The 27608-nt window shown below is 35.4% G+C and overlaps 3 gene segments (V, D, J or C); all 3 read right to left on the bottom strand.

Annotated features, from left to right (window-relative positions):
• Nucleotides 1–1911: 1911 nt before the first annotated feature.
• LOC132139938 (Ig heavy chain V region PJ14-like) lies at nucleotides 1912–2454 on the bottom strand. The segment is given in 2 exon segments: nucleotides 1912–2237; nucleotides 2358–2454. Coding segments are annotated over 2 exon segments (366 nt in total).
• A 4164-nt stretch (nucleotides 2455–6618) lies between these two features.
• Nucleotides 6619–7156, bottom strand: LOC132140015 (Ig heavy chain V region 914-like). The segment is given in 2 exon segments: nucleotides 6619–6950; nucleotides 7035–7156. Coding segments are annotated over 2 exon segments (378 nt in total).
• Nucleotides 7157–22634: 15478 nt separating this feature from the next.
• Nucleotides 22635–23213, bottom strand: LOC132147174 (Ig heavy chain V region 6.96-like). The segment is given in 2 exon segments: nucleotides 22635–22953; nucleotides 23040–23213. Coding segments are annotated over 2 exon segments (369 nt in total).
• Nucleotides 23214–27608: the final 4395 nt, after the last annotated feature.

The raw sequence follows: 27608 nt of genomic DNA on the forward strand, positions 1-27608 counted from the left end.
AATAGAAGTAGGTTTGCATAGGGTGCCATCTAAAGGTACATTTGCATTTCTGTGTCCTTATTAACCTCTGTAACCATGTCTGTCTTAAATTGTATTGTTTGCTACTAATTATTTACTAGGCTATGGTAGATGATGTAGTGGGAAGCCGGGGCCCAGTTTATGGCGGGGCCCATCTCTGACAACAATATTGGTCAAAGGTTTGCTACATTTTGATTGGATCTTGTTGGACAAACATAAGCAAACTGTCCAAAGACATCAAATAAAGATGCCAGGACAACAGCCAGACACCTCTTAAAGGGCAAGAAGAAGGTCTTTGGAAGGACAGGATTTCCTGTTGGACAAAATGAAGGTTCTGCCCTTCACCCACCAGCAGACTGATTTATCAGGTTTTGGCCTGTGACCGCCATAAAAATTCCTTAGGAGCTTTTGGACGCAGCAGCACTGGGAGAAACAAAGAGAGATCGCAAAGATGCGTCCTCATACTTATTCAGCGAAATACGTATTTTTAGTGTCAGCATGTGTAGATCAACATTTTACACAAACTCAGCTGTTAATGGACAAATGAATGCATGCATAAAAACAGTGTTTGTTGTTGATTGGAAAGTGCAAATAAGCAAATAAGTTTCACAGGAGGAAAGAAGGGTGAGGCACCCCCCCCCCTGATGGAAAGAGCCAATCACAGCCTGGAAATGTAGAAACACCAGATTGCAATCTCCTCATCGGAAAGAGATAAAGGTAGCTTCCCAAAAGACACTCCTGATTCTGAGTCTGAGTACTGCAATGGAAAAGACATTAACAGGTAAACGTTTCTGAGACTAAGCCCTGCATGGGTGAGATGATAACAGATCAATTTATGTTCTGAGTCTGAGTCCTTTCAAGGAAAGGACTGCAACAGATCACCAACGCTCTGAACCTCTGGCCCATGATGAAAGAGGCAATAAGAGATACCAAGTCCAGTCTCCAGCTTTGAGGCAGCAACAGATATAACCACTTTCTGAGCCTCTATCCTGTGAGGAGATTAATATTCTACGTTTAGAGCCTTTTCCAGCAAGACAATAACAGATGCAGCACATCCTGAATTTCCATTCTAGAGACGAAAAGCGTATCGACCAAGTTCTGAGTCTCTAGCCCAGAGAGGCAGAAAACACTCAGACATCTGCAACAAGGTTAAGCTCCGGCGAGCAAACCTTCACTCCAAGGTACCTTTGTTTGTTTGTTCCAGGCTAAGGACCTTCTGCATAAAGATGAAATGCCAAATGCTCAATGACCCCTTTGTCAACATGTTAGATGTTACTCAGATGCTTCTGCTAAAAGTAAAGACGTGAAAATGAAGATGATGTCTGGAATTGTTAATTTAGAGCCACGTTTTGTTCTTTTCATGTGATTTAATTACGTTCTCAGTACACTGGTCTGATTTTATATACACAGTATACATTTTTTTCAGTAACAGGTTGTTTTAAATATAGTTAAGAAACTCTTTCTTGTCTCCCTCTGTTAAAATACATACAATATACATATATAAGTATTGTGATACATTTCTACAATATGTTTCTATATTGTTTTCATTTATTAGCTTTGTTTATTGTTTAAAGGGATAGTTCACACAAAAATGACAATTCTGTCACAAATTTCTCTCCCTCATGTTGTTCCAAACTCGTAAGTCCTCTGTGCATCTTTGGAAAAATTTTATATATATATTATATATATATCAAAAATAGCAAATATTTTTATCTTTTCAGGGACAGAGTAGTAATTTCAAATGTTATAACAGTATGACTACTCCGTTTGTGTGATAATGTGTCAGAAAGTGATCCTGAAGCTGGTCATTAATAGATATTTTTGATGTAATCTGAGAGCTTTCTGACACTGTAAGTGTGTTGATGAGCTGCCGATCTGTTTTTGTCAGTTTCTTTAACCGTACTGATCCACTGTGTCTGTCTTTGCACAGTAATACACAGCTGTGTCTTCAGTCTGCAGGCTGCTGATGTCTAAATACAGCTCATTTCGGCTTGTGTCTCTGGAAATAGTGAAGCGACTCTTGAAGGAATTCCCAGAGTGTATTGACGCATCACCCCATATGATCCCGATCCACTCCAAGGCTTTTCCAGGAGGCTGCCTGATCCAAGCTGTGCCATAGGATGTTAGGGCATATCCAGAGATCTGACAGGACAACCTCACCGACTGACCAGGAGCTTTAGTCTGTGCAGGAGACGAGGTCAGTGAGATGCCAGAAACATCTGTGAGAGAAAACAACACACTGAGAGTCAATCTCATTTCATCTGTTTCTAACTATATAAACATTTGTAAAAATACAAATGGCAACAAAAATATTCACAATGATGAATGAATCTACTCACATGGCAAAAAGGCAAATAAAATGAGTAGAGTTTGACTCATGATTGATTTCTGAATCAGACAGTAAACCCACACAGCTTTATCTGAGTGTTAGTGGACTGCTCCTCTGCTGGAGGAAACCCACACTCTTATTCTCTCATGGTGAACATTTGCATATCATTATCTGGGTTAATTAAGGATATGATTTTGAAGCTTGCATAGCTAAAATGCTTTCATACAGGGCTTATATCTTTAGTTTGCATAGGACATTTTCAGGAATTCACAAAGACTTTAACGGGTTAACTCAATTAATTAGTTCTGAAAATACTTTAAGGCAGTTAGTGCACTGGCCCCGCCCCCGACCTGTGTGTCATCTTACATTTCATACAGTTGACAAAATAAAAGTAGTGCAACAACTCCATTATGCCATAAAATGCAAGATATTAGTGCAAAAATTCCCCCATATGAGTTTTTGTCTCATATTTGTATCATGATATCAATATCACAAGCAATCAAAAACTGCTCCAACATACAAAACTGAACTATTTTACTAGCTGAAACAGTAGTATAAGCTGTTTTGGGAGATTTGGGAAAAAAGACGGGCTGAAGTGAGTTGCGGGGCAAACCGAAAAGACCTGACTTTGTCCTGTGAATGCATTGCTCTCGGAGACAGTTAACAGTTATTTTATCATACGTTATTGCATCACTAACAGTTTCTCTCAAATGATGACATATTTCTTCATCCGCCCGGATAAGGAGAAGCGCTTTAAAGCTGCAGTCCGTAACTTTTGACGCTCTAGCGGTTAATAAACAGAACTGCTTGCGTCTTGCGGAAGAACATTGTAGCCGGAGCTACTTCTCTCTGTTTATGTCTATGAAGAATCACAAAGGTACCGGGTTACTCAGCCGCGGTACCCCCGAAGCAATCTAAAATAGTCCGAATATAAACACTTATTATAGATGTACCCTAGTGATTCAGGGCAGGCTAAAAACACGGTTTGGAAAATGGATTCATGGTGTACTCGCTTATTATATACATTTTGTAAATCTTGAACACAAAAAAAGTTACGGACCGCAGCTCTGATTGGTTGTTTCTTACCGGGAGTGGTGAATTTCTGCAAATGGCAATAGGACCACTGGGAGGAGCCAGAGGAGCTTGATTTTTTCGCAGATTATCTGTCTCATATTCTACTGTCAGGACATAATGACAAGTTTCACAAATACATTTTTACAAAAGTTACCTACTTCAGCTTTAATTTCACTGTCACTTCAGTTGGATGAAATTTATTTTATTTTCTTAAACAGTGCACGAATGCGTCACATTGTTATGATTGGCCCGGAGTAGACGTCTTACGTCACCGTGTTCTGAACTCGTACGTGCTCATACCAGTAATTTTCCTTCTGTGTTCACACACTGCAGAATTCTGGCAATTTACTGGTAATGTTACAACTTCTCATACCGGTAAATTGCCGGAACGAATTTACCGGTATTTTTGAAAAGAGCCTGTTCACACATGATCTCTTTACGGCAATTTTCCGGAAAAGTCTGTATGTGTGAAAGGGCTTAATGATTCAAAGGCACATTCATAAAGAGAGCCCTTTACTGAATCCCAGAGGTGGAAAGTAACGAATTAAATTTACTCGCGTTACTGTAACTGAGTAGCTTTTTTGTGTACTAATACTTTTTAAAGTAATTTTTTAAATCTGTAATTTTACTTTTACTTAAGTATATTTTGTTTAAAGTATTGTACTTCGCTACATTTTAAAACACATTAATTACTGAGTAAAAAAAAAAAAAAATCGCTCCCTGGAAACTACGTCAGTAAATAATGGGCAGGAGGGCAAACTGGCACTAAAATCACAAGAAAGATGCAGATGGTCAAAACAGGCGTTAGTGGTGCAGACACCGCAGAAACCGAAACCCCGTCATATTCTGAAGTTGAACTCGAAGGAAATGAAGTGAAGCCCTGGCCATATGTATGCTCTATTATGCAGTGTAAGCTGTACTTGCCTAGGAAGACCAAACTAGCAGCTTATAAAATCTCGACAAGACATCAACCCTTCGCAAGAATGTAGAGGTAAGCTAAATAATTGCATCGTTGCATTGGTGGTTAAAATGAAGCTTTGACATTTTAGCAAGAGGTTTTGCACAAATTAGCCAAAAAGACAGTGGTGAGGAGTGTGCTATATATATCGTCTGTGATAATATCATAATTTTTGTTTTAATGATGTGCGCGCGCTTATAGTGCGTTCTTTCACTGTGTGATTCAGTCTCCTAAAATGCATTTAGAATGATCACAAAATTGAAGATATAGGGGCAGAAAATTCACATATTTATATAATTTCATACATTAAATCAAAATCACACAAAGAATGCCGTCTTTTCCTCCAAAAATCATCATGAATATATACATACATGCATATATATATATATATATATATATATATAACAGTTCAGTAAACAAGTTAATTAAAAGATTTGCGTTTTAGACACCATATTGCCTTTTTTAGCTCTATTTCTACAACAGAAAATAATTCCTAACACAGCCACCCAAGCACAGTTTTGCGTCTCTGAGCAACGTGACAGTGTTTCGTTCCTGAATGAATCAACCGTTTAAATGATTCGGTTCAATCGCAATGACTCACTTATTAACAGTGACTTGCTGACACATACTGGCCATTTTAATTTCACATTTAAAGTATCTTTTGATTTTTTTAAAGAATTAATTTCTTATAATTTCAAATGAGTATTCAACATTTTATGTCTTGTATATCAAAACATTATTCATGCATTTGTAACTGCAGGTTAAATGCATTGTTGTCCTGCACTAAACAGTGTAATACATCTAAATGCCACTTCCAATGAATCTTCTGCATTTCCTCTGCATTAAAAGATGAGTTTGTTGATACTGATTTGCCTGGTAACAGCCCAAATGTTTTATTATTCTAAATAACTGATTCCTTTAATTAAAAACAACTAGTTTGAGATTAATAGACCTATCCCAGAGGTGTCAAACTGGAGGGCCATAGCCCTGCAGAGTTTAGTTCTAACCCTGCTCCAGCACACATATCATGTAGTTTTCAAATAAACCTAAATGATTAGATTAGCTGGATCAGGTGTGTTTAATTAGGGTTATATCTAAACTGTGCAGGACTGTGGCCCTCCAGGAACTGAGTTTGACACCCTTGGCCTGTCCCATTTTTGACTCCCTCCCACTGTTAAAATGTAACTAAGTAATTTTTACTCTGAGTAAATTTTAAATGAGCTACTTTTTACTTTTACTTGAGTTGATTTTTAGACTGGTACTTTTACTTGTACTTAAGTAAAATTTCATTAATGTAATGGTGCTTTTACTTGAGTAGAATATTTTTGTACTCTTTCCACCTCTGCTGAATCCCTAAATGAATCAACCTTTTGAATGAATCGACTCAAAAAGTAATTTACCGCCACCTGCTGGAAGTTTTAGTTCATTCTTTAGAGTATCATTTCATTTCATTTCATTTAATTAATATATATATATATATATATATATATATATAAATGTTTGAAAACCTGAATGACTCACTTTCTTTTTCACAACATAAAATTATGTATTTTGAATAGCCTACTGTTGGTAAATAAGCTGTTTTGGTCACTAGTAACTTTCATTGCCTGAACAAAAAATACTGAGATGTTTCTCAGATGATCCTTTATGCTCCATACATTTTGCAAGTCCATTGAAGCCTAAAAATTTTACATGATAACAGCTTTAGATTGTCTTTTCTGGGTATGTTCACAGTCAAATAAATTGATTAAATTAGTTAATCGGAGCACCCTGTATAAAATTAGATAAAAAAATAGAATTGACTGACAGCCCTAATTTATATATTAATTTTATTTATTTTTATGGCCATGTTCACATCAAAACAGAAAATTGCTTGTGTCTCATAAATGTTAATAATTTGGCTAGTATTTACATGGTAATTTCTCGTAGTTGTGAATTAGTTCTGAATGAGTTTAATCTCATTCACTAATTATTGATTATCTAATAAGAAATTAAATAAAAAATCAATAAGAGTCTAAAGCCTATTTAATGATTACTTATTCTTCATTCCAGAGTACTACCAGCTGAAGTGTCCTGCACTTTTTCCTACAGTTACCTGTTAATGATGGACTATTATTTTAGAATGCTACCAAAGAACTGCTTAAGTGTGTTGAATAACATCTAAAAACAAGCAATATTTTATATTTTGAGGATTTTCAGTAGAATTGCTTTTGTGATCTGATGCATCAGTAGTTTTTGCTCAACCCTGCAGTCTTTTGTGTGACTGTGAGTCTCTAGCACAGTAATAAACAGCTGTGTCTTCAGTCTTCAGGCTTTTCACCTCTAAATGCAGCATGTTTTTGCTGGTGTCTTTGGTGATAGAGAACTGTCCCTGTAGAGACTGAGCAAAATTAGTGCCAGTGCCACCGTCTATATATCCAATCCACTCCAGTGCTTTCCCTGGTTTCTGACGGATCCAGCCCATATAGTAGCTGCTCATTGAGAATCCAGACACAGTGCAGGACAGAGTCACTGATTCTCCAGGCTTTTTCACCACAGAGTCTGAGGAGGTCAAAGACTGACCACTAACAGCTGAAAAACATGCAACAAATCATATTAGATGATTTAGAAGAGTGGATGTCCTCAACAATTCAGAAAACATTAAGAGTTTCTCACATGAAATGATCAACAGCAGAACTAAATGCAGTAACACTTCCATCATCACCCCGAAACTGTGAACTGTAGAGAAAAATATTTATCTTCACTGCAGCTCGACACAAACACTGACTGAGACTTTTGTTTTATAGCTCAAGTCTTTTAAAAGTTTGAGTAACATTGAACCTCCCTCCTACATCATTACATTTGCATATAACAAGGTCGGCAACACTGGAACTGAGAATTTTTATTATTATTATTATTCTGATTGATATAATATATAATTCACATTGATTTTCTTTTTAGGGCAGTACAGGGGTTTGCAGACATGTTATTACAAAATGTTAACGAAAATACATTTCAAGTTCAAGCATTAACTCATCAAATCAACTTAACCATCTATACAGATAACTTAGATAAAACAATGTGCTCTTTTGTCATGTCGCATCAGTGCTTTTATTCCTAATTCTGGCATACAAGTGAAGAAATCAGGCTGTTATTGTCATTGGTGTGGTTGCAGTAAATGTTAGATGTTTTTATGATTGGTGTTTTTGTTAGTTTGTCTGTTAACAGTGGTTTTGGACGACTGGTGCTTGGATTTGGTATTTTAATGCCTAGGTAAAGATCCTTTAGGAGGCTGGAGTGGGACAGAGAGGACAGGGGAGTTTAAATTCACTTTTAAGTGTCCCTTCAGTCATCAAAGCAAAAAGTACATTTGTATATATAAATTGAATATACAACTCAACCTTTTGATTTAAAAAAAATAAAAAATAAATAAAATAATCACTTACATATACATTTAAAAATATAGTTCACCCAAAGCTAAAAATGCAAGTTTTTCTATTCAATGAAAGTACAATTTTACTTAGATTGGAATGACATTTGCTATTCCAGAAACAATTTATACAATTTTAGAAATGGGAGAATAAATTAGTAAAGAAATAAAGGAAGCTATTCAAATTTGAAGGCAGAAAGCTAAAATGTACATGTTTATTGCAATCAAGATTACATTTGCAGTGTTATAATGTTCATGTGGATTAAGGTATCAAGCTAATTGAAATCTTCTCACTTCAGTTACTGTCAGTTCTTGTAGAGCTGCTTCATCAGATGGAGTCAGTGTGTCTCTCGAGCACAGTAATAAACAGCAGTGTCCTCTTCTCTCAGACTCTTGGCTTCAAGATACTGTGTACTTTGAGACACGTCCTCACTCAACGTGAAGTGATTTTTCATTGTATCTGCATAATCAACACTACCAGAGTTAACTCTCCCAATCCACTCCAGAGCTTTCCCTGGTTTCTGTCGTATCAAGTAGCTTGTCATTGTAAAATTAGATATTTTACAGGAGATCTTCACTGTTTCTCCAGGTCTCTTTATCTCAGCAGACAACTGATCCAACCCTTACGAAAAATAAGTTTATTCAAGTGTTCTATTAGTATGCTTCTTTTAAACTAAAAATAGGAAAGTATGCTTCTAGTTTACTTTATATGTACTTTTCAGAAATGGGCTTTATGTACTCCTCATAAATATACTTAAAATTGCATTTAGGTATACTTGACTTATACTTACAAAAAAATCGAACTATATTTGATCTATTCGTAGAGTCCGTGTTTTTATTGTTAGACGGTAAAGGGCGCTACACATCTTTTGCACAGAATTTCCAAAAAAAAAAAAAAAAACTTAAGTGAAGAAGAAAAAAGAAACACCTGATACTAGCCCATGTAACATGATCATCTGACATGAAACAGCATCAAAACTGTAAAATTATGGAATAAAATGTCGACTGATGAAGTGGTAATGTTGAGGTGTCGATTGACATCTAAGTTTTGATTATCATTCTGAATCCATTTCATAGTCTTTTTTTCAGCTTTTTGGTTAAAATTAATTTTCTTTATTTTTTATGAAACACATTAAAGTGTTTAAAAAATAATGCATGAAGCTTGAATAAAATGTTTTTGTTTACAAGCAGATACCCTGTTCTTTCTTTGGATGTTTTGTATGTTCAGATATAGCATGATGTAACGCATCCATTAGTGTATTGAATGCTCTTGGTTATAAAAAGTCAAACTTACCTTGAGTTAAAATCACTACAATAATGAACAGACAAATGCTTTTCGACATCATTGTTAAAATGCTTTCTCACTCACTATACACTGTAAAAAATTTGGAGTAGGATTTACTTGAAAAAAGCTTGGAAAGTTTTTTCACTCAGAAAAGGATAGTAAATTTTCAAGCATTTGCCAAGTAAAACCTTTTACATTATGTAATGTTTATCACTGTAAAGTGTAAAAAAAAAACAATATGTAAGATTTACTTTCTTTTTCTCACTCATATATTTTAAGTAAAACTAAAGCATTGAATTAAATAAAATCTGTGAGATTACATAATTTACTTTAACAAGGTAACACTGGAAAACCACCGTGTTATTAAAGCATGTGGTTCACTTGCAAACATGCAGGTAAGCATGTACAGGCTGTTATCCTTTTAAGATAATATGCCCACTCAATAAAATGAATATCTACATGAACACAGAGACCTCAATTCATGGTACACCACACACAATGACGGTAACAATCAGTGAATAGTGTTTGAGTATGAATGGGTCAATTTGAATAGAAAATGAACTCCAGGTGTCACAAAACAGTATGTTACTAAAACAAACAACAACTAACAACTAAACTAAACAACTAACAACAAAATCAACCATAAAACAGTGTACATTTCTAATTATTCATGGGATCATAACATTGATATTTACTAAAAGAATCCTTGTAAACATAACAAATGGTTCCAAGTAAAATATACTTATGAGTTTAACTTTAATTTTTACTTGGGCAGTTCCATTTGAATTTACTTATGTATTTAAGTACAATAAATGAAAACGAAACCTCAAGTAGCTTATTGAATTAAACGTGACATTTTTAAGGAAAAAGACAAAATAGTATTTGTTTGTAAAATTAACATTAATCTCTATTTACAATTTATAAAAAAAAAATAATGTTTACAGTGTAGGGGTGTATTTAAATTATAATGTTATCTTTGAGAATTGTTGAGCTGAATTGTGTGGTAACATTATATACAGGGGAAGTGGAGAGCCACATTTTTGGGCTGTATATGAAGTTCTGAAGATGTGGATGTTGTGAGGTGAGGTGTTACTGAAATGGTGCTCTTGAGGAATTACAAATAAACTGCAATTTAATCACATTTACTTAAAGTGATTTGAAGTATCTTAATGTCTTGGCTCAGTTTTTGATTACATTTTTTGTGATATGTTAGTCTCTATAAGTTACATTTTAAGACAAAAAAGTCAGGTTTTCACTAAGTTAGGGACTCCCTCTTGTGTGAGCAATGAGTCAGTGCTGCAGTGTACTATTCAACATTTAGTATTGTACTCATTATATACAATATATATATTGTGTTGCTTTTTTGGTCCTCGAAATAAAAATTTAGAATGACAGCTAGTGTGTGTTTGAAAAACAAAACAAAAAAGAAAAAAACCTTTTTTGCCTCATTATTTTGTAACCGGGGCAGGAATAGCCCAGTTTTTATTTCTCCCTTTAAGTTTTCACTATGATGCAGTTACACCAGCTGTCCCCTTTAAGAGTTTGAGCATGTGCAGGAGAGAGAGTGTGCCGTCAGAAGGGCACAGAGAGAGTCCTTTGTCAAAGGGGATTCAGGCTCAAACCTTGACCCTACACATTGTATTGTCAAATAACAAAATTGCACCTAAGATAATAATAATCACCTTGTATTTCTGTTGTATTTCATGTTGCTCTCAACAAAAGTAAATAATGACCAGCTGAGCTTCACTAAATTTATCATTAAATTATTACACATGACTCGTGCCTCCATGCAAAGTCACCTGCAGATATTTAATAGTATTGTGTAAGCAAAAATCTAATTAGTTTAATTAATTAATTCACTGAAGTTTTATGTAGTGAGCTGTTTATATGGTTGTTTTCAGATTTTGTGCAGTGCTGTAGCTGTATTCATCACTGTGTCTCTCTTGCACAATAATATATAGCAGTGTCTTCATTCTTCATATTATTCATCTGCAGATACATCTGTTTCTTGCTGTTGTCTCTGGAGATGGTGAAGCGTCCCTGAACAGACTGAGAGTAGAATATATAACTACTACCATCAGGTGAGATGTATGCCAGCCACTCCAGACCTCCTCCTGCAGTCTGTCTGATCCAAGCTAAGGCTGGGTCACTACTAAATCCAGAGAATGTACAGGTGAGTCTGTGAGATCCTCCAGGTTTAATGACCACTGACTCAGACTCAGTCAGTGTTTGACACCAACAGACTGAAAAACAAACAGTTCAACATTAACATTTACAACAGTACACATGAATAAGTCTGATTATCAACAGGTTTTAAATAAAATCTTACATTCTGTGAAAGCAAACATGAAGATAAAACCCAGTTTAGACACAATACCCATTGTCATAATAAGAAAAGAGGAAGTTGAAGGATCAAAGTCATAAACAAGTTTTGTGTCTGGAGATGAATAGAGTGGAAGCTTTATACAGAGGATGAGGAGAAGTAAGTTTGCATATGGTGCCCTCTAAAGTACATTTACATCTTCTGTGACCTTATGAAGCACCGTAACCATGTCTGCCTTTTAATTTACTTTTTTGTTGTTGTTGATGTTTACATGTACTAGCGCAGAGACATAGTACTGGCTGTAAACAGTGTTGGATAACGCATTACAAGTAACACGAGTTACATAATCAGATTACTTTTTTTAAGTAACTAGTAAAGTAATGGTTTACGTTTTAATTTAGAAGGAAATATCTGAGTTGCTTTTTCAGATAAGTAACTCCAGTTACTTTGTTTCCCATATCTTGACGGACAGCTCTCATCGAGAGAAATCGTAAGTGCAGAGGCGTTGTGTGCGCTGTGATCTTACTCTAGTTTCTGGACTAAATATGAACATTTAACACATCTTATCTGCATAAAATCATATTCAGTATTACTCAAAATCAATAAAAACTTGTAATGCATTATATACATTTTATTAAAACCCTCAAAAATTAAATATGTTTAACAAGACAATTATCATTCATTTTTTTAATCCCATTTTATTAACCCATTTTAAGTCAAGTCGTCACCTCTATTTCTATAGTGCTTTAAGCAAAAAAGATTGTGCCAAAGCAACTGAATTAGGAAAACAGTGTCAATAATGCAAAATGACTGTCAAAGGCAGTTCGACATTGAGTTCAGTGTTGTCATGATTCAGCTCATTTCAGTAAAAATAGTATCTGTGCAATCATTTGTAATCAATTCAACGACATCGTTGTAAATGAAGTGACCCCAACTAAGCAAGCCAGAGGCGACAGCGGCAAGGAACCAAAACTCCATCGTTGACAGAATGGAGAAAAACCAGGCTCAGTCGGTGGGCAAGTTCTCCTCTGACCAGACGAAACTAGCAGCTCAATTCCATGTGGTACGCTTGAGTTGAGTGTGATGGTGGTGGAGCAGGTGTGGCCTGACCTAACATGCTGAGGTCTGTTGCAGAAAGTCCATAATCCAAGACCCTGCACTTTTTCTAAAAATAACTAAAAGTGCCGTACCTACATGAAGTGGGGACACCAGGCAAAATTAATCAGTGAGGACCTTCTAAAATATTTTTTGTTAATGTATCTTTGTTACCTAGTTATTTAATAATACAACATATGAAACATAGACAAAACACATTTAACAGTATATAATGCAAAAATGGATGTGTGCTCTCTCTTTCTCAGATGTGCACGCTTAAACCTGTGCACTCAAATCTATATAATTATCTTCTCTCCTGGAATTAATGTCGCCAGAAGCCCATTAACCACCAAACTTCTATTTGATGAAATAACACATACAGTTCTGTTTTATTACTTAGCCTAATAGGCTTTTTAATTAAGTACCTATTCTAAATAGGTAGGCCTATTTATTTATTTAATTATTTGATGTATATCAACAAATGAACAAGTTGCGGTGAAGCCCACGGAAAGAATGTCTCGTGTTTAGTTGTGTATTTGTAGTCTGTGCATTTTCTGTTAATTTGTGAGACACCAATAATATATTTTGTGTAGACTAATGAATTCAAGTGCAATATCGAACGGAGAAAAATATATTTCTCATTTTTAATTAATAAGGCTGTAAAAAATGGCAATGTTAAAATATTCTAGGCATGGTTGTTGTATGACAACCTCATTTGATCATGGAAACATTGAATGACTGAATGAATGAATAAAATGTTTTATTTGGTTTGGAGTGGAATAGTGGGCAGAAACATAAATTGGAGCCTATGCTTAACATTGTTCTGTTTCATCTTTTTCTCCTCTATTTTTCACTTCAGGCTTCCTGTCGGATTTGTCCTCTTCTTTATGTTTAACGTGCGTTTATGTGTGTGTGCGAACCTTTCAGTTCATTCCTATGTGCAAGCTAAACTTCCATTTGCAATGGATTAAAAACGCTGGGGTCCCGTGTTCTGCTCCGCTCTACTGTACATCATGCATTTTCTAATCTACAGCACTGTGAGGACATGCTGCACCTGTTTGAAAAAGGCGGCTGACGCAGCAAAAGCATAACCAGTGTATTGAGAGAGGACGCTCCATAAAGGGATATGGAGAAATATCGCTGTGTGTTATAGCTATTAAAATTAACATTCCTGCTGGTTTAAATGGTCAGCCATCGAGGGCCCCCTTAAAATGCGGGGCCCCAGGCATTTGCCTGCCCCCTTGCTACGTCTCTGAAAGTGCTCAATCTCAACAATTTTCTACAATAATATTGTGGTCAATAAAACATAATGCATTTGAATTATAATTAATATAACAATGTGAACAAAACCGTATCAAATGGTTCAAATCTCTTAAAAAAAAAAAAAACCTTGAGTATTATTACTTATATCTGTCAGTCTGAGACATCATTGCCATTGCATTGCTATAGATTGTTTGCCCCTTAAACAAGTTCAAATTCATTGGATAATGTGAAGTGAAGTGGTATCTTCTCGATCTTATTTATAAATTGATTGAAATCTACATATCCACTGTTGTTTTCAGTTTCTGTTTTTTTTCAACAAACATAAAATAGAAGTTGTCGCATTAATTGTAAGTAGTTTATAATTAGCTATAATTACAGTACATACTGCATATTGGTACACCGTTTGAAGACTAGAATTTTAGAATTATATATATATTTGCCCCTATTTTCCTCCGAGGAAATCTGCACGTCCCCGCTTTTGTTCTATAATGTCTTACAATGTGTGTGTTTTTTTAAATTGACCTATTGTGGCAAAGTGGGGCCTGAAGATGGTTGAAAGATTAATTGTTTATTGACAATTCATTTTCAGCAATCAGTTTCTAGCACAGAAAGGAAGGAAGGAAGCTACACTTGTTGCATCATATTGCATAATGAAGTTATGATGTAGAAATTCTATTATAAAAATGCCTAGATAATTTATTCCATAACAGAAATATTTAAAATACTGATATTTTAAACTGTACAGATTAGATTTCATACTGAAACATACTGTATAGAAAACAGACTAGTCTGCACAGATTTACTGAAAACCAAGAGTAAAAAGAGTAATAAGTGTTTATAGGATTTCAATTTAATTTTAATTAAATGAAATGAAATTTTAATGACACACACACACACACACACACACACCTGCTTGCATAACTCAAACATGACATCATTTCTTACTTCTTCCTGTGTCTCTTGCACAGTAATACATTGCAGTGTCTTCAGTCTTTAACTGACTCATGTGCAGATAGAGATTAGAGCTGTCCTTAGATGCTGTGAATCTGCCCTGAACTGACTGAGCTGAGCTCTTAGAAGAATCTGAATAATAATAAATAATCCATTCCAGTCCTTTTCCAGGTGCTTGACAGATCCAGTACATGTCAGTGCTACTAAGAGTAAACCCACTGCAGGCACAGGTCAGTTTGTAGGAAGCACCTGGAGACACAACTACTGACTGTTCAGACTGTGTGAGCACAACCTGACAGTCAATACCTGCAGATAAACACAACATTTAGATTTATGAATATGAAAATTTACACTAAAAACTGTTTGTTTATCCAGGGGATTCACTTACAAGACACAGCAACAGCAGGATAAATGAAGTGAACATGGTTTATCTGAAGGTTAAACTGTGATGAGTCCTGCACTCCACAGTGTAGCTGTTTAAATATGAAGCAGACATCAGTTCATTTGCATCTAAACCCTAATTTAGCAAAATCAGTGGAGTCGGTTGAGCTTGAATCCTTTGAGGTTAATTTCATGGACAATAGTAGCATCTATTGATATGGAAATAATATTGTAGCTCAATAACATGGATAAATGGGATTATATATTACAGTTAGTGAATGCTTTTTAGGACTGTATTTTAGTCATAGACACATTGTAGAGTCTCTACAATGTTATTTTTGTTACAATGTAAGACAGACTCTAGAGACCTTTTTTAATAGTGTTCAAGACAATTCCAAACAACAGAATAACATGAGCATATATTTTTTTCTCATTTAAATACTATAATCTCCAAATATTATAGATCATCAGTCATTATTTTGTGTAAAAATGTCTTATCTGTCTACTGTCTTGGCCTGTGTTTATTTCAGTCACTGTGTCTGTCTTGCACAATAATATACAGCAGTGTCTTCATTCTTAACATTATTCATCTGCAGATACACCTGCTTCCTACTGTTGTCTCTGGAGATGGTGAACCTTCCTTGAACAGACTGAGAGTAATATGTTTCTTGGCTATCATATCTGATCAATGCCAACCATTCCAGCTCTTTTCCATTCTTCTGTCGGATCCAAACCACCAGTAGCCAGCAACTTCCAAACCAGAGGGAGTGCATGTCAGTTTATGAGATTCTCCAGGTTTTAGGACTGCAGACTCAGACTCAGTCAGTGTTTGACACCAACAGTCTGTAAAATATAACTCCATATACAAACCAGAAACTAAGCCTTTTTTGCACAGGCCTATCTAAAGGGTTATTGGTCCCACCTAGTGACCAATTGTAAAAAAATAACAAATGTTACCTCTTCCCAACAGGGAAAACCACCAACAATCAAGAATCTCTCACACACACAAACACTATAATTTGCTGTTATACTCCATATAACTCCATATACAAGCCAGAAACTAAGCCTTTTTTTGCACAAGCCTATCTAAAGGGTTAATTGTCCCACCTAGTGATCAACTGTAAAAATAACAAATTTTACCTCTTCCCAAAAGGGAAAACCACAAACAAACAAGAATGCATGATTATATGGTGTCATGGCTTTGCAATCAAAAAATGTAATTATAATGGAAGTCAATGGGGCAAAAACAGCCACCAACAACAAATGAGGGAGAAAAAATTAAAATCTAATGCTGCACAAAAACTAACAATGCATCAAAGCCAATCTTGTTACTGATCTTTGACATGCCCAAGACTGTGATAAAAGGTAAAAAATATTCAGTCCACCATTACTTTTTATATTGAAAATGTAATTTTTGTATGTTTTTTTTTTTCCAAAATCAGTGACATCATTTATGAACTTGGCAATTAAAGAGTTAAAATCTTGGATTTTTTTAAACATTTGGTAGTTTTGATCAGGACTGAGGTTGATAAATAGATTTATGCAAAAAAAAAAAAAAAAAAATATCTGATACATTTTTACAGCAGTTTAATTTAGTGGATGTTTTCATCCACGAACATAACGAAAGGGTAGTGAATTTGCCCACAGTGTACCGTTGAGTTTTTGAAAAATAAGATTTGTCACCAAAAATCATTCCATTAGCTCAAACACAGAGAAAGTTGTGGGCAAAATAAGACTCAACTTTACCCCCTAGTGGACGAAAACGTCCCCAACAACGCATAAGGGTTAAATAAATGTTAGATTATTTAAAATGCTTTAATTTTTTCTTGTTTTATTGTTGTGACTATTTTTTATGATTATTTCACATTCCTTTTGTGTAAAAGCACTTTGAATTATCATTGTGTATGAACTTGCCTTGCCTTTATTCATTTACCTATTTGGTAAATTAATAAACCATATTAAGTATATTTTTTATATAATTTATATATAAGTAATTTCATTTAACATTCAATTCACTTTTAATTATTGCCACATTTTGTTTTCAATAATAACAGCCTACAGATTCTGTTGTATAATGATTTAGATCTTATTATGGCCTTCAACATCCAAACTAAGTCGTGGATGTTAAAATTAGACCACAGTTTTTGTGCATATGGTTTTTGCACAGGCATTAAACTGCTGTTCATCATAGTGCCTGTGTACCGAGCACAATAATACACAGCCGTGTCCTCAGTTTGCAAATTTTGTCCTTTAAGGTATACTGTGCTTGTAGATGTTTCTCTGGAGATGATGAACTTATTTTTTAATGAATCCTTGTAGTCTATTCCTCCTCCAGCATGGATCATGCCGATGAACTCAAGGATCTTCCCCTGAGTGAGTCTAATCCAGGAAGGTGCCTTAGTGCCATCACTGAGAGCATATCCAGATATTTTACAGGAAATGGTAAAAGATTCTCCAGATTTTACCAAAAGAGAGCTTGGCTGGTTGTGTTCCACGCTGCTGTACACATCTGCAAATCAAACAGCAAATAAAAAGGTATTTTTTTGTGGTTACTAATGATGTTAATTACTGCTAAAATAAAAAGTAAAAAAATAAAACGAAGAAGAAGAAGAAGAAAAAACTTCAAGACAAAAAACTTTGTACTCACAAGATGTAACAGACATCATTAGAAGCACAAACAGATAAAACATGATTTTATGAGTGGTTCTTCTCAGCTTCGTAACAACACAAGGGACTTACACACAGCAACTGTGGGGATGGGTATAAATACTGGAGAATTTGCATTTTGAGTATTGATAATGTGTGTGTGCACAGGGTAAATATTGAAGGATACATCACCAAGAAATAAACATTATGTCATCATTTACTCATTAGTTTTTTTTTTTTTTTTGTGGTAGCCTACGGAAAATGTGCAAATTGTGGCTGGCCTTTTAAAGAAACTGAAAGAGGTCTGTTTCTGTCATACTCCAAAAATATTAGATAAAATGCATTAAATGTATAAAGTAATATTAATGTTATTGTGACTTCACATTTTGTTTTCTAAGAAAGGACAACATATAGGTTTGGAAATAGACAGTGGTTTGCTTTATGGTCATTTTGGGGTGAATTCTACCTTTAATATGAAATGAACTGCTTTGAATGTGTCTTATAGACATTATTTGTAATCATTAGAACTCAATCAGTAAACCAACTGCTGATATGTTGCTCCTTTTAACCTGGCTGTATAAATTTATAACACATTTAAAGATCAGAAAGAGTGATTTAAAAATAAATGTGTAAATTAATAAACCACTTCACAAACAAATCAAAGTGAAATACATTTATTAAAAACACCAGTCATCTCCATTTCTCCCCCTCCTGAGTTTTTGTAAGGGTAGCTGTATGAAAACAAGCAAAGTGAATCTGTTGCACAGTAATGCACTGCAGTGTCTTCAGTCTTTAACTGACTCATGTGCAGATAGAGATTAGAGCTGTCCTTAGATGCTGTGAATCTGCCCTGAACTGACTGAGCTGAGCTCTTATCAGAATCTGAATAATAATAAATAATCCATTCCAGTCCTTTTCCAGGTGCCTGACGGATCCAGTGCATGTGAGTGCTACTAAGAGTAAACCCACTGCAGGCACAGGTCAGTTTGTAGGAAGCACCTGGAGACACAACTACTGACTGTTCAGACTGTGTGAGCACAACCTGTGAGTAAACACCTAAACAGAGAGACAAAAAAATCTTTACATATCTAAAGTATCACAATACATAACACCCTGAAACTGCCTAAACCATTTAAACAATAAATAAAACACTCACTCTGTACAGCTGCCAACAACACAAAGAGCTTTAGGGAAAACATTGTCTCTCCTCTTCAGGTAAATCTCTCATTTACTAGTTTTAAATAGAAAATATGGCAGTTGAGTTTGCATTGATATATTTGCATGAGGACACACAGAGAGGGTGTGTTCAAAATCTAATAAGGTTTTTTATTTTTTTTATGGAAGGGTGACCTCTTCTGGCACCTAAATTATTCTTTCAATGGGTCAGTTGAGCAATCAAGGTTATTACATACCATTTAGTGGATGAATTTGACAAGAAGGATTTACAAAGGCTAAAACATCACCTGACTCATTCAGTGTTTGACATGCATTTATTTATTTGCTTTGATTTTGCAATGCTGTGGTTATTGTGTGAAAATATGTACTTTATAATATAAAAAATAACTTTTTATTAAAAAAATGTTTAGTATAGTTTTTGTGCAGGTCCTGTAGCAGTTTGTGGCACAGTGCATTGCGAGCACAACAATACACAGCTGTGTCCTCAGTGTTGAAATTCTTTCCTGTTAAAATAACTGTGTTGCTGGAGGATTCAGAAGAGAAACTGATCTTATTTTTCAGAGACTCATTGACACGATTGTTGTTGAAACTATATAAATATCCAGTCCATTCTATCAGTTTTCCACTTGAATGTCTGATCCAGTTTGTGTAGTCTCCACCTGAGGCTGAATATCCAGTGATCTTACAGGAGATGGTAAATGTTTCTCCTGGTTTTACAACCTTTACAGGAGGCTGATCCAGCTCAATGCAGAAAAGACCTATGAACAATGATTAAATCATTTCAGTAATACAAATTGAGCTCCACATCTGAACTAATGTTCATTGGTGATACTCACAGGGTGCAGCTGCCAAAACTAGCAGTACTGATATGTAGTACATGATGCTGCTTGTATTTTCACTCTGCTCTGTTAATCACAAAGAGCCTTTATGAAGTCTGTGTGTTTCTGTTTACAAGAGACAAGGGTGGAGATTTGCATGGATGTAAAAATGTATCTGATGAGAGATTTGAAGAGTAGCTAGATACTGATATGTTTGTAAACATTTATTGGATTAAGTAAGACAAATTTTTGATGAACAGGAATATTTAAAATACTTTATGATTCATAAGAAAGAGGGTCTTTTTAAGAGTTGATACCAACAGGACAGTAAGCTGAGATCATGCATTTATTTACCAATCATGTATTATGTGTGTATTGTAAGAGGAGGGATTGAATAAACTGTAAATTTAGCTACAAAAATAACTTTATTAGGTGAAATTATGTCGTCATTAATGCTTGTCTAATCCAAGAATGTCACTCAGAGCCATCTGACAAAACCTGTTGGTAGGAAAAGGTAAGGGATTCTCCAAAGGTGCTCTTGGTTGTCTAACATTGTTATACTGTACATGTGTAAATCAAGCAAAGTCGTTTATGTTAAAAAGGACAGTTTGTGGTTATAAAGGTTATATCATATTTCAGTAGCAAAATATTTATTAATGCTCAAAAAACATTGAAGAATGCTGTGTCTAAAATAAATAAATACATGTGCATATGTGTTGAGTGCAGAGGTTTGTTTTACAGGTTCTATAGCAGTTTGTGGCACAGTGTATCGTGAGCACAATAATACACAGCTGTGTCTTCAGAGTTGAAATTCTTTCCTATTAAAATATCTGTGTTGCTGGAGGATTCAGAAGAGAAACTGAGCTTATTTTTCAGAGAATCTGTGGCACCATTGCTATTGGAACTGTAGAAATATTCAATCCATTCCATTGGTTTCCACTCGAATGTCTGATCCAGTTTGTGTAGCTTCCACATGAGAGAAGGGTGGAGATTTGCATTGATATAAACATCTTCCTTCCACCATCCTTATGATAATTCTGAACAATTATGCAAAATGAGTTGATACATTTTATATTCTTGATTTATATAAAAAAGTCTTGAAGTTATTCACATTTAGTGTAAACATCTTCTACTAAGTTAATCCAAAGAAAAAAATATATTCGCTTAAACGTTTATTGAATTCAACAGTAGAACAGTGTGGATAACATTGAATTAAACAATTAAAGTGGAGGTTTTGTCCTGCAAAGTCATTTCATGTAAGAAAAAGTTACCCTTTAAAGACTCATGAAAATAGGTAATTGCAAGACAGTAAGCACTGACCATATATTTATGTATTTTATCAACTTTATCTATTGCACATGTGCAAGATCAGTGATTGTATAATACACTGTAAAGAGTGAAAAAAATTGAAACTTCAATGCTTTTGCCATTTGATGTTTATTTTATTTCATATCAGGAATAATTGATTTCTACACTGTAAAAAATCCAACTCACAAAAAGTTAGACTAATGATTATATTTTAGTTAACTGGACAATTAAATGCAAAAATGTTGGCATAACTAGTGAAAAGACGTTGGTTCAACAATCATTGGACCAACCTAGAATTGATTGTAAATTCAATTTGTAAATTCAAGTTAACAAGCATACAAGTTGGGTTGGAGGTTGGAGCATGCGCACTGTAACAACCATGAAATTGGCGCATGTGCAATGAAGCGCGCCAACACCGAACAGACAAAGGAGCCTCACCCTAACTGTGGTGGATACAGTGAATAAGCTAAAGCCCCAAAAAGTCAGCGTATTCCTTTAACTTGCACTTATATTGCTCGTTTTGTAACATGTTTTGTGTTAACAATTTAAAATGTTAAACATAGAACATTTAAAGTATTTAGGACCGGTTGAATGAGATAGCACTTTGAATTTTTTTTTTTTTTTTTTGCCTACTCATTTAATTATTTTTTTTTTAAGAATGAGTATGGCTAAAGTTACCAATGTGTTGCTTGTGATGCTGTTTAAAAACACATTTTTAGTCAACTGAACGTACTTTATTAAGTCAAGTGAAAATAACATTAAGAGTTGAAATTACATAACAAAAGTTTTTTTTACTATAAAAACTCAATCAGCTGAACAAAAGATCTTAAGTTGGGAGACATGTGACCTTACTCAGTGCATTGAGTTAAGTGAACTGATTCGTTTAAAAGTTGAGTAAACTCAAAAAAGCTGTGCAGCAAATTACCTTGTAATTTTAAGTTAAGTCAACTTTTCTTTTTTTACAGTGATACAGAAAAGAGACAACATAAGCCTATAAGCACATAAAAAGGTGAAGAATGTCAATTTTTTATGACTTTCATATTCAAACACACCTGATTCAATCAGCTGCTCATTAGTAGAGATTCAAAGACTTTAAATGTGTGTCAGATAAGAGAGAAATCAAAAACATGCAGTGTTGGGGTCTTGGAGATTCTTCAGGACAAGGATCAGAAACCAACGCTTTAGTTCAAAACAACAGCAGTAGTTTCTCAGAGCTCCCGACGATGACACATTAGCATCATAAACTCTGGACGTATAAGAAAAAGATCAGTACTTATACACTCAAGTGTCAAGCAGTGACTTCTCTTTTTAAGTTAATAATTATCAATGTATGACATTTATTACAATCTTTCTGCTAGATCTTACTTTAAATCTGTCATTTTTTGCTGTTTATGATATTGCTGTTGGTTAATATTTTTCTTTTATGTTCTGTTAGCTGATAGTAGGTTTATGGATGGTTGTTGGAAGAGTGCTGCTGGAATGATCTATATTGCACATGTATTGTAAAGGGTTACATCAATCTTTCCCCTTAATTATTGTTTAAGGAATACGAAACGGAATAGAGAGTTGTTTGTTCTCAGATTTTGTACAGAACTGTAGCTGTATTCATCACTGTGTCTCTCTTGCACAATAATATACAGCAGTGTCTTCATTCTTCATATTATTCATCTGCAGATACATCTGTTTCTTGCTGTTGTCTCTGGAGATGGTGAAGCGTCCCTGAACAGACTGAGAGTAGTATATATAACTACTACCACCAGAGATGTATGCCAGCCACTCCAGACCTCCTCCTGCAGTCTGTCTGATCCAAGCTAAGTCTGGGTTACTACTAAATCCAGAGAATGTACAGATGAGTCTGTGAGATCCTCCAGGTTTAATGACCACTGACTCAGACTCAGTCAGTGTTTGACACCAACAGACTGAAAAACAAACAGTTCAACATTAACATTTACAACAGTGCACATGAATAAGTCTGATCATCAACAGGTTTTCAAGACAATCTTACATTCTGTGAGAGCAAACATGAAGATAAAACCCAGTTTAGACACAATATCCATTGTCATGTTATGAAAAGAGCAAGTTGATGCATCGACGTCACAAACAAGTTTTGTGTCTGGAGATGAATAGCTTGGAGACTTTTGAGGAAGACAAATAGAAGTAGGTTTGCATAGGGTGCCCTCTAAAGGTACATTTGCATTTCTGTGCCATTATTAAACTCTGTAACCATGCCATGCCATGCCTTTAAATGTATTGTTTGATACTTCTTATTTACTAGGCTATGGTAGATATTACCCATTAATTGCATATGTTTTTATTTAATCTAAATTCAGTTTTCTCAAATCATAAAAAAATTCTTCCTCAAAATATGTAGTATTTACACGGTTTCACACTCAAAGGTAAACATAGAGGTTCCTTTATTCATAGTTGGAGTAAAATGTTTTGGGTTTGTCCATCAAATAACTGCAACTCCAACATCAATCTAGCCAAGATGGCGCCAGCGTGTTGCACGGCTAGCCGTCGTTTCCCTAGGATTTTAACTTGTGTTTTGTTAGTAATGTCCTTGTTTCCGGCGTTTGCTTTATCCGTGTTGAGATATGACAGACCGTTCTCATCCCAAGGCGTCATATACTGACCCTTTTGACATTTCGTCAACATCCTACGCACATGGCACCCTCTAGCGTCAATATTAGACGCAGATAAATATGGGCCAGAAGGCGCCTCCTAGCGGTCTAATCCTAACCCTAACCCATAATCTGTGTCTCATATTGACGCTAGAGGGTGCCATGTGCGTAGGATGTTGACGAAATTGGGATGAGAATGAGTTAGATATGAGCGCTCATCACTTTTGGATATTCAAGCCTTGCTAAATGCTGTGGGTTGCCGGCATTGTCAGCATGATTCTGACGGGCACGGTTTCAACTTCCCTGAGCTCCTATGGTCCATACCACCAGAGCTATCCCATCTGTACTGCGGCTCAATCTTTAAAAAGAAGCGGCAAAAAAGACGGGGAAAGTGCAGCGGGAGGCTAGTGAAGAACGTGAGAAACGTACGCGAAATCTGCGCAAAAAATCGGGATCTACGAACGTGGCTCCTACCGGTGTACCCTGATCAGTCTGCTGCAGTATTCCGGCCTTTGCTGCGACATCGACGGACTGTCGAAGGACAGCATTATCTGAAGGAGCTGAAATACTCGGCGCTAGTGCATCATCAATCCACGGATCACATCACAGTTAAAGCTGTGCTGTTGAATGTGAGGTCAGTGGGAAATAAAACTTTTATACTTCAAGATTTTATTGCTTCAAAAAATCTGGATTTTTGTTTCTAACTGAGACATGGCTTGAGCCGATGGATACCTGCCTTCTTTCTGAACTGCTGCCAGTGAACTATAATGTTTTAAATACTCCCAGATCCTCTGGTCGTGGCAGGGGTGTCGCCACACTTTTTGAGGACAGCTTCAAATGCACCTTAATTCCACTGGAGAAATTTACAAGCTTTGAACTTCAGCTCTTTAAGGTGGAGCTATCATTCACAGTTTATTATGCTCTTATTTATCGCCCTCCAAAGTATGACAAGGATTTCATCCAGGATTTCTCAGATTTTCTTTCTTTTATTGTGCCAACTGCTGATAATCTTTTAATTCTCTGGGATTTTAACATTCATATTTTGCTGCCCTTCTAAACCTTTAGTAAAACAGTTTTCTGACCTTGTTGACTCTTTTAAGTTAATACAGTCAGTATGTGATGCTACTCACAGGCATGGTCATACCCTTGATTTAGTTCTGTCCTGGGGGTTATCTGTTAGTAATGTGTCTGTAGTTGACAATGGTATATCCGATCATAGTTCTGTTATATTTCACTTTGATCTTTCACCTGTTATCTCAAAAAGCAAACCTGTAGTCCGTTGTGTCCGACCAGTAAATGAGACTACAGCAAATTGTTTTGCTGAGGCCTATGCGGCAAATTCAATGTCTTCTATCATCGAGGTATCTGGACCCTCTTTAGACACAGAGGAGTTGACTGCTGTTTTTAATTCTGTTTGCTTGGACATTTTGAATGATGTTGCTCCACTTAGATATAAAAGGTATAAACCTCAGTCTCAGCCATGGTTGAACAATGAAATTTGTGGGTTCAGAAGGGCTTGTAGGAAGGCTGAACGCAGATGGAGGAGAGACCGATTACAGATCTCTTATGAATTGCTAAAAGATACGCTTAGAACTTACCAGCATGCAGTCAAAGCTGCAAGAACAAAATACTTTTCAGACCTAATTAATAGAACGGCCCATTGCCCAAAAGTTTTGTTTAGCACAATAAATATTGTACTAAACCCACCGATAGCACCTTTGTTAGATTCCACTTTATATACTTGTGAGGATTTCTTGAACTTTTTTGTAAGTAAGATTGATCATATTAAAAAAGATATTGTTCCCTCCAGTATTGTTCTGGAAGTCCCCACGTTAAGTTCTTACATATTTGACTCTTTTGATCATGTCTCCCTTCCATTTCTTTAGCTGGGTTCAAAACTATGGGCCCTAGTATACTGTCAATTGTGAACAGCTCTCTATCTAATGGTTCTGTTCCATCTTTGTCTTAAACATGCAGTGGTTTCTCCTTTACTTAAAAAACCAAGCCTAGCAGCTACATAATTGATTAACTTCCGTCCCATTTCTAAACTACCGTTCCTATCTAAAGTCATAGAAAAGGTTGTTTTTATCACAAATTACTCCTTTTTTATCTACTAATTACGGTGGCCTAGTGGTGCACAACACAACGACATTAAAAAAGCAAACATAAGCTCACAACACAACAACATTAAGCCACAACACAAATACATTAAGCCACAACACAACGAAATTCTCACAACACAAATACATTAAGCCACAACACAACGAAATTCTCACAACACAACGACATTAAGCCACAACACAAATACATTAAGCCACAACACAACAAAATTCTCACAACACAACGAAATTAAGCCACAACACAAATACATTAAGCCACAACACAACGAAATTCTCACAACACAACGACATTAAGCCACAACACAAATACATTAAGCCACAACACAACGAAATTCTCACAACACAACGACATTAAGCCACAACACGAATACATTAAGCCACAACACTACGAAATTCTCACAACACAACGAAATTAAGCCACAACACAAATACATTAAGCCACAACACAACGAAATTCTCACAACACAACGAAATTAAGCCACAACACAACGGAAGTGCTCCCGACCACTAGGGGGCAGTGTTGAAAGTTAAACACCGATATTTCATCGAGACGTATGTGTAACTTAATATGTGTAATCGATTTTTAAATGAAAAACGTGTTTTTTTAATGTTTTGATATCCTGATAATCTTAATGTATCGATTCATGAATCGAGCAAAAAATAAATTGATAATATTTGGACCGTTTAGCTCTGCTCTTGTACACAATGTTTTTCCTCAGGGGGGCTTATGTAAATCCGGTGCTGTGCGGGGAAACCATTGCTCTTTCCGTAGAGCTTTCAAATTGACAAGAGGAGAAGATTTTTCATCTTACAAGAACTTCCCCTGATGACTGTAAATGAATTTCATCGCGCGGAGAAGGGCATTAAACGTGACATCAACAACTTTTGGGTGAGTATTGTTCTATCGTCTTCTAGCAAATCTAGCTAATAAGGCTGGATAACGCTGCTGCACTGACTTGATCAGCTCAAAAATAGCAGGGCTAAGTTAGAGTTTAGCTTTAAACTCCGTCCACCTCATCTTTTTATAACTCGTAAGAGATAGTAGAAATAACAGCAGGACTCCCGGTAATCCACGTTGATTTGCATCGGTGGTTCTGATAGGTGTTTGCTGTGATATAAACTTCTTCACTTAATATAAAGTATTTTAAATACTGTTGCCATTTTTAGATTGCCATGTATCGTAATAAATCTTAAAGGACCGTTCACACCAAACTATAAAGAAAACGATAAAGATATTTAGTTTTAAAAATCGTTCTCACTATTTAAAAAAAGAGTCCACACCACAGCTATAATGATAAAGAAGAGAAACAATATCATTGGAATTAAGAACTATTTTTTTCCAGCTGATGAACGATTAAAAACATTGACAGCCAATCAGAATCCTGCTATAACGAGCTCGAGAATGTAAAGCAGCTGACAAGCGTGTGCACGCTTAGAATAAACAGATTATATCGTTCGCTGCTGTGGACTCTATCGTTATCTTAATAGTTATCATTCATTGTGTGAACGGGGCTTTAGTCTGAAAGTTATTGTTATATTTTCAAATTATATTATCTGTAACCTGAAGCTTGAATTAATTGTTCACATTTATATAGCAGTTTTCCAGGGATCCCCAACACAAGCATGATAAAGCTATTCAGTAAAAAGCAAACAAGATCAGAAATGGTTAAGAGAGATAGGGACATCCTTTGAAATATTACTGATCTCTTTACAGTCTATTGGCATGTTTGTAACATTATATAAAATATTAATTATTTGTCAATTTATTTTAAATATAGAGTAATTTACAATGTAATAATTTAAAATGCAACTGAAAGTAATTCCAAATGTATC

This window comes from Carassius carassius, chromosome 1 (assembly GCF_963082965.1).
Source record: "Carassius carassius chromosome 1, fCarCar2.1, whole genome shotgun sequence".
Taxonomy (NCBI): domain Eukaryota; kingdom Metazoa; phylum Chordata; class Actinopteri; order Cypriniformes; family Cyprinidae; genus Carassius; species Carassius carassius.